Here is an 8517-nt window from a genome sequence, read left to right as displayed (position 1 = left end):
AGGTAGCGGTCCCATCCACGTGCGATCCGGGCCGCAGGTCTTTGACCCTTTACATGACAGAGTCCAAGAAAGCTTCTTTCGCCAGGCCCGCTCGTCGCCGTCTCGTCGTCCCGTCTCCTGGAACACGACAAGCCGCGGTCCGTGGACGGCCGTCCTCCCTCGACCCCGTCCGATATCCCGACTTCCGGTTCTTGTGTCCTTCTAGACTCCTTCCTTACAGCGTTCCAGCTCGGACTCTGCAAAGACGTTTGAGATAACGAGAAGTTTTGACTTCTCGCATTATTCTCAGCACAGCCAAGCTCTGAGCCTATGTTCTCAGCTCGGTCGGCCAAGTAAAGTCTCTTATTTTGAGCGGTGAGAGGAGAGGAGGGGGAAGGGCAGAGACGAGGGGGGCGGATCATCGCGATCCACCCCCGTCTCATGTGCCATGACGATCATCCTGTCCGGCCCGTCGTGGCCACGTTTTTGTGTAGTTTCCATGTGTTTATGGTTTCCGTTTCTCGCGTTCGCTGAAAGCTCCACGGGATGCGGCACGGCGGGGGGCGGCAGGTGCTGGTCCCCACTGCCCACCCCGTCCTTGGCGCCGGGCCCGGCCGATCGTCGGCCTTGCAGGGCGGGCGGGGCGAGACTCGGCGTTGTGGGTCCTGGGCGGGATGACATTACTCGGGCCGAGAGCACATTCTTTCACATCCCGTCGGCTCGGTCGCTTCATCCTTCTCAAGGGCCCGGGGAGAAGCCCACGATGGCAGCCTGGAGGAACACCATTGGCACATTCTAGCGTCGTTCCTTGGACGCATCCTGCGATGCTCTGAATAGATCACCCATCAATCGTCGCTCCCGCCCACCCTAGCTCCTAATAACCTCCGAATTCCCCCCTCAGGTAAATGACCCGGGTGATTTGGGCGCAGCGCCCGGACAATCGGCAACAGGCGAGGGCATTCCGAAAAAAGAAACGGGGCCGGCGTAGGAGGGGAGGAGCCCAGGTCTATTATTAACAGGCCCGGCGCATCTGGTCAGTGCACTCCGCGCGCGCGTGTGCCTTGCAATTCTCTGTGAATGTTCTTGATAAAGTGGATCATGCGAAAAAGGGGCGGGCCCCCCATTGGCAAGGTCGCTGCACATGCTTCACCTTCCTCGGTCTCATCTCCGGAACAATCGCCGTCGCTGGAATGTCACGAGATGGGCCTCTGTGAAGAAACGTCTCAATCGAGAGATTGGCTTTTCGCCTCTCTCGGAGCGCAATGCAGGTACGAAAGATAAACACGGCTGGGCGTGGCCGCTGGCTGGCTCGCTATTGTCTGTCGTCCCAAAGTTTAAACAAGATTAACATGTTGCTTACTCACGCCTCTGGTTGCATTGAGTTTCTGCAAGGGACGAACACCCGCTGTATCTGTCACCTCGGTCCCGCGGTGACAATTCAAGCAAGCAGAGGAATTTCAAGGAAGGAGTGGGAGGGAACTGCCGGTTTTCAGAGGCTGAAGCAGGAACAGCGCCGTCCCGCCGCGAAGGAGAGTGGGAGAGAGAGGCTCAGCGAGTGTCAGCAGCACGGATTGGAGACGGATGGGTGGCACCTCATTCGACGAGGAGGCGTTCGGAATGTGAAACACGAGACAAGCATTTCCCCGCAAGCCGCTATTCTGGCAGTCACTTTAAATTAATTCCAGGGTGCAAGCCTGGTTGTGCGTGCACTGAGAGAGGGAGAATGTGTGTCAGTCATGATTCGGCGATTCTGCAGCAGTTAGATGTCTGGCGATGAACTGCAGTCTGGCACCTGTGAGGTTTTTGTATGAATGAATAGTTACATGGAGGCATAGCCCCTCTCCCACCTCGTGTTGCGGCAGACTAGTGAAAGCGACGCCTGGGTCGTAAATGAAAATGGGAAATTCTCAGTGACGATGAACCCTTCCCTCCGGTTGACTCGGATCGCTGGATGCTCTTTTACGGCGGGATGGCCCCAAGGGGGGGAGGGCGGTGTGGCCAATCACAACAGCCAATTCCGGTTGTTCGGCATGGGAAAACGAGTGAAACACAGCCACAATTCCCCCCCGTTTTCTGTGTCTCTGAATACCTACGAAGTGCAGTAGCGAGTGAGGTGCTCTGAGACATGGAAAATAGGGAACAAGTGGCACTGCTTATGCCTTGTGTCTTGTATTATTGGGGACCCTGGGGGAGAGAGTGAGGCTTTGTTGGTGCATGCTGTGGCAGCTGAGGCGCGGTGTGCCCCCTTCTCGGACCCTGATTGCCTGAGACGGCGGCCCCTCCCCTGGATAGATTGCCTCACCTTCCTTCACCTCGACCCATCCCCTTGCTTCTTTCCCGGTGTCCGCCTCCTCTCCTTCCCCGTGTTTTCAACAGCAGCAGCAGCAGCAGCAACAGCGTTTGGCTTTGCCCAAAATTCCACTCCTTCCTTCCATTCCATTTGCCTTCGTCCCTTCCGTCCAATCCTTCTCCTGCACAAAACTCAAAACCCTTCTTCGTCACTCATTCAATCCATTTCTACCTCCCCAGTGCCTCGCTCCCCTTCCCCCCTCTTGGCGCTCGCTGGCCACCTTTTGCGTCTTCCTTCCTTTTTCATAGCCCTTTTATTCTTCATCGTCGCTCCTTGCATAAACCGTTGACGCTTGAGAGAGAAAGAGAGAGGGATTACGATTGCAGGGTCGCTCCGAATCAGTTTCACAAGCGAATCCAGGGGGGAAACATCCACTCGTTGCAGAACGAAAGCGGTCGCCCACCGCTTGCCGTCCGCCGTCCGCCGTCCGCCGTCCGCCTCCGTCGCAGCTGATCTGAGGAATTTGAGAGGGAAGCAGCAGCACGCACGCAGCGACAGACAATTTTTTATTTTCTTCGCGACAGCAAACGGAAAGGGTCGTACACGAAAGGGACGGAACAAAAAAGCAACATAAACTACAACACGCGACGCAAGGGTATCGAATTGGCCTGGAACCTGAGAAAAGGAGGTCGACCCCATCCACGCAACCCGAGCAATCCCCGAATCACGGAATAACGATCGCATCACCAACAAATACCTCCTAACTCACCCGCCATGAGCTCTCCGACATCCTCAATCGCGCGCCGCGCCGACAGCCTCCTGGCTCCCGTCGCCCGCACTCTCCAGCACCTCGCCGCGCGCGACAGCTGCGAACCCGGCGACAACAGCTCCCGCTGCGAGAAGCCCTTCGCCTCGTCCAAGATCATCGGCATCACCATCGGTATCACCGCGTACGTTCTTCCCCTCTCCTCTCCCTGACGAACCACCCCTTTTTGCCTTTCTTCCCCTGGCTACCCGCGTCATGCATTGACCAAAACCGGGATTTTGGCACTGCCCGAGCACCACCCTCCGTCAAAATGCAACGTTCCCGCGACCGTCCAAACTGTCCGTCCGAAGTCGAGAGAATCGAAGGCTAACCCATGACGTTGCAGCGCCGTTCTCATCATCGGCACCGTAGGAATGTTGACCTTCCTCCACATGAGGAGGCAACGCATCGAGAGAAAGGAGGACGCGGTCGACTTCGAGCTCGACGGCGACGTCGACGACCACCCGACGATGGGCAAGCCCCCCGCCTCGTGGCAGCGCAATAACCAGAGACCGCAAGAGAACCCCTTCGAGCCGCAGCCGCACCAGCAGCCGCAGGAGAATCCCTTCGAGCCGCCGCGACGGAACCAGGCGCACGCGGCTGAGCTCCCGTAAATGGGGCTTCCGCGTCTCCTGGTGTGAATAATGTGTCGTTTATTGGGATGGCATCGAAGGGTTTGCGGGGGACTGTTCTGTCTTTTGAAGGGGCTACCTTTGCGCTGGCCATGCGGCTTGCGCTGCTGGTCTGTTGCTCTGGAGGCCTCTGACGACTTTGGTTTGATCAACTACATTTTGCGAGCATGGCGTTGCGTCGTTTCGTACCATTCTGTTCCGCCGATGGGAGGAGAGGGAAGGTTGTAGGGCCCGTTACGAGTTCCATGGTCTTGCGTGTCGCTGAACCAACTCATTCGGGGGCCTGGCTTGGACATGCGCCGCGTTGGATAGGAGAAGTCTACGCGTGGAGAGGATGTATCGCCACCATGGGCACCATGTACAAATTTCATCATGGCACAACCGTGCTGATGTCCCGTGATAGGGACAGATGCTAATCATGGAGAGGAAGGATGGCTCAGAGTTGCGGGAGGGTCCTGCGCTGGCTGTCATGGTGATGGGGAGGCTTGTTGTCTATTTAAGAGATGACCGCGAGACGTTTGTGATGCTGCACGTCCAGCATAATTCAAAGCATTCACGATACTTTAAATGCCGCGCAACACCGCGAAGACGTTCCTGAGCCTGGGTCCTGAAGACAGGTGGACACTCCGCTGCGGAGACTCCGTCCAGCCTAACGTCAAGTCTCAGTGCACGAGGTGCGATATGTGTACGACCGATTGTAGTAGTTGACGTTCGCATCGTCACGCTATTCCAGATGCTATTCCAGCTGAGCTCCTCCAAATGGTTGATTGGCTGTCTCTCTATCTGATTGACATGCCAATGCTGCATTGACTGCCATATCCAACCCCTGTGAACGACTTCGCTAGTCTATGTGCAGACGCTTTCATGAATTTCCTTCATCTTATTTCTGCACATAAATAGCACTTGACAAGGCAGCGCCCAGATTTCCAAATGCCGCACGTGCTCAGCGCGAATTCTCTAGTAGTCGGCGTTCAGCCTTTCTGCGGGGTGTCTGTGTTGACGTGTGGTCCTCCTAGACGCAGACGTGGTTGGAGCAGGTCAAGCCCGAGCAGCACCGCATGTACATCGGGTTGGTGGGCGTAGTCGCGCAGCCGCCTGGATCATTCGAAAAGCGTCAGAAATCGATTTCTGGTTTCTTCGTGCGTTGTATTGGATGAGGGAGAGTGGTTAGTTACCTCCGGCAGTGACGCAAGCGCCGGCCTGACGGTCCTGGAGCTCGCCGGCCATGACGGCGGCGGCGTTGACGAGAAGGGCGGCGAGGATGGAGAACTTCATCTTGATGGCAGGAGTGACTCGGAGAGGGGTCTGGGTGTGGTGGTCTGGCGGGATATTTGTAAACGTGGGTGAGTTGCGAAGGAGACACTGGAGGATTCGTGGCGCTATTTGTACCTTTAACGAGATTTCTTTCCGACTTGGCGATCTCACCATAGCCTCTGCGAAAGCATCTTCTGGGTCGCTCGTATAATTAATTTATCAGATCATCTGATTAGATGTTGTTCCCGGACAGTGTCCAACGCGCGCGGTGTGGAGTTTGCGCGGGTTAACCACTTTCGCACCGCAGTGTCTGCTAATCACCTGGGCCGCCTGCTTCCCACGGGTACAAACACGATGAAATACAAGACATATCATATTAGTTCCTGTTGGCTCGAATACCTCGTATTGAAACGAGGCTCCGGGATCGACGACCGGAGAGTTCCCAAACATCACGTGGTTTAACTCGGTGCTATCGGACGCCAGTCGTATCTCATTCAGTCCTCAACCACCCGTGATTACTCTTTATCATCATCACGAAAGCTGAGAAATCCATGGCACATAGTTCGTGATCTTAGTTCGGCGGTACGTACGCACAGATGGCAGTCGAGGCTCACGAAGATGTAGGCCAGGACGTCATGTCCCATCAAGAGAACACGCCCCTGCTGCATGCACACAACGAACCGTTCAAACCGCAGGCAAAAGACGTCTGGCTGGAGATCCGACTCCTCCTCAAACAATGTCCGCCTCTCGTAGTCACCTACCTCCTGCAATTGTTCCCCAGCGTCCTCGCCACGCTCATCGCCGGCCACCTCGGCGCAGACGACCTCGGCGCAGCCAGCATCGGCGCCACGACCATCGCCATCTTCGGCTCCGCCTTCGTCTCAGGCATGGCCACGACCCTCGACACCCTGTGCGCCCAAAGCTACGGCTTCGGCGACCTCCACACCGTCGGCCTGCACGTGCAGAGAATGGTCCTCCTCAGGGAGCTTGCTTGCGTCCCCATCGCCGCGTTCTGGATCGCCTCACCCTACCTTCTCTCCTTCGTCGTCAAGCAGCCCCATCTCGCCCTCAAAGCCGGCACCTTCCTCCGCATGAACGCCATCGGCCTCCCATCCCAGGCCCTCTTCGAGGCCGTGAGGCGGTTCCTGCAGGTCCAGGGCGACTTCCACACCGCCATGCTCATGATCGCACTCTGCATGCCCGTCAACGCGCTTATCAGCTGGACCTTGGCATTCCCGCTGGGAATGGGCCTCGACGGGGCGGCCCTCGGCTCCTCGCTGAGCCAGATCCTACGCGCGGCGCTGCTTCTGCTCTACATCGCCTCCGCGCGCGGCTCGTGGTCCCATCGCTGCTGGGGCGGCTTCTCGCGCGACGCGCTGCGCGGATGGGGTATGATGGTCCGGTTGTCGTTTGCCGGGTCCGTGGCGACGCTGAGCGAGTACGCTGCGTTTGAGATTCTGTGCTTCTCGACGTCGTATTTGAGCACGCGGCACCTGGCTGCGCAGTCGATTCTCACCACGACGTCGATTGTCGTCTGGCATGTGCCCTTCTCCATCAGCGTGTTCAGCAGTAACCGCGTCGGACACCTCGTCGGTGCGGGGCTTGTTGGGGCGGCGCGGAGGGCGGCGGTTGTGCATGGGGTTGCCTGTCTTGCGGCCGGGTGTCTGAGTGGGGCCGTCACGTTTCTGTTCCGGCGGGAGTCGCCGAGGATGTTTACTGACGACGCTGATGTGTTGAACATTTGCGCGGAGACGATTGCTGCGGTATGCTTTTTTCAGATCGCGGAGGCGATGCTGTGCGGGACTAATGGGATGTTGAGGGGTCTGGGGCGTCAGTCGTTTGCGGCATATGTTGTGTTTGGAGTGAATTACCTTGCGGTTGTACCACTTTCGATCTGGTTGATGCTGGGTAGTCCTCATTGGGGCCTCCTTGGATTTTGGGTTGTACTGCCGGTTGGATTCTGGATTATCGTGTGTGTACAGGCTGTGTATATGAGGGCGATTAGATGGGAGAAGTGTGTTGATGAAGGAGTGGTGTCAACGGAGTCTTGACGTCTGCCTCAGTTTTCACATAAACTAAGCTCATTCTCATTGGCAGACAAAATAAAAAAACGACCAATGTTGCTTTCTTTCAGCGCCTCCCATAGTTACGAGAAGAGATTGGCAACAATGAAGCCATGCGGAAACATAACCACTGTAATTTGAAGCCCGGGTTTGGTTCCCAACTACAAGTGCTCTGCCTTTGGGCCTTCAACGTTAGAAATTCTAGTGTAGGCAGGATGTAGGGGGACTGGCTTTCTTTCCTTCTCTGACTGTTATTTCTCCTCGCTGTCTCTGTCTTTCGCCACCGTCCGGCGTCTTCGTCCTGCTTCTTCGTCCCACATTTTCGTCCTTCCTCCCCGGCTGGCTCTGTTGTCCTTGCCTCCGTCGTCCTGCAACACCATCGTCCGCCTACAGCAGAGATGCCTCCCAGAAGAGGCAACAAGCCCAGCTGGGCCTACGATACCCACATGAAAGCCGGGAAGGTACGCATTTATCTCAAGTTATCTTTATTGATTGTCTAACTTCTTCTAGTTTCGAACCCGCCAGCCCCAAGAGATCCCAACCCCGGTCCCTCCTCCGTTCCTCCCCGGCAACCCCCCGCCCATCATCCTTCCTACCACTTGGCCGCGCTTCGAGATATTCGCTCGACCAATTCCACTTCAAAACGGCTTCTATGAGTTAGTTTATGTGCAAGTCCCAGAGATGATCGTTCTTGGAATCACACCCATCGAATCTGGCGATCGACTCAGACCCGCGTTTGTGAAGGCGTGGGAACGATCCAACGAGATGATGCGGGGCCGCTATGGGAACCGCCTTCCGATCTGGATGCGGCCTAAGTCACGTTGGCAGCGAATTCTGGAGATGGTGCCGTACGGGGCAAAGACTCAGGTCATGATCAATCTTATAGCACTTGCCGCCATCGGCCTCGCTATAGTTGGTATTTTTGTGGTTTGGGAGGCTCGTAACCTTTCAGGCATCCAGACATGCAAGAAGTTCTGCTAGGCGGAGGTACACCGCGCGTGACCCATAGACTGCGGAGAGCGGGCTTTCAGAGAGAAAGTCGATGAAACCAGAGGGGAATATGTCAATCACAGTCTATGCTAAGGAAAGAGATCATGCCTTCACGGGGCGGAAGGCCAAGGCGGAGGGAGAGTTTGCCTTTGTGAACGCAGCGCCAACTCAAGCATGAGGGGCGATACACTTGAAGAAAATCCAAAGGTGTTCTGTACCTTCCTGAAAGTAGATTAAAAACCAGACCACAGCAATGAGCTGGAGGGACTTAGACAGGGATTGCAGTAAAATCAGACAAGCCCTTTGTGTGCGCACCTGTTTCGTCCTCGCTGCCCTCACCACAACAACAGACCTTCCTTTCAGCAACCACCTTTCACACAATCTCCTCCTACACAACAAAACCAATAGCAATATTGCACTTCTCTTACTCACCATCCCTCACAAAAACCTTTGCTCCTTCACAAAATCAGACTGTGGCATTGTTTTGACTTTGTTCTCTTGCAA

At 56.0% G+C, this 8517-nt stretch overlaps 2 protein-coding genes across 2 annotated transcripts; both read left to right on the top strand.

Moving 5' to 3' along the window:
• Positions 1–3043: 3043 nt before the first annotated feature.
• CGGC5_v001844 (uncharacterized protein) lies at positions 3044–3688 on the top strand (the record flags this gene model as incomplete). Its single annotated transcript, XM_032023985.1, has 2 exons — positions 3044–3219; positions 3421–3688. The coding sequence occupies 2 exons, from the start codon at positions 3044–3046 to the stop codon at positions 3686–3688; spliced, it is 444 nt and encodes a 147-aa protein (XP_031879299.1).
• Positions 3689–5556: 1868 nt separating this feature from the next.
• CGGC5_v001843 (putative transporter) lies at positions 5557–8004 on the top strand (the record flags this gene model as incomplete). Its single annotated transcript, XM_032023983.1, has 2 exons — positions 5557–6723; positions 7534–8004. The coding sequence occupies 2 exons, from the start codon at positions 5557–5559 to the stop codon at positions 8002–8004; spliced, it is 1638 nt and encodes a 545-aa protein (XP_031879355.1).
• Between the last annotated feature and the right edge of the window lie 513 nt (positions 8005–8517).

This window comes from Colletotrichum fructicola (assembly GCF_000319635.2).
Source record: "Colletotrichum fructicola Nara gc5 chromosome Unknown KSG_Nara_v1_contig01, whole genome shotgun sequence".
Classification (NCBI taxonomy): domain Eukaryota; kingdom Fungi; phylum Ascomycota; class Sordariomycetes; order Glomerellales; family Glomerellaceae; genus Colletotrichum; species Colletotrichum fructicola.
Note: the sequence above shows the minus strand (reverse complement) of the source record. Positions and strands in the feature narration are given on the sequence as shown.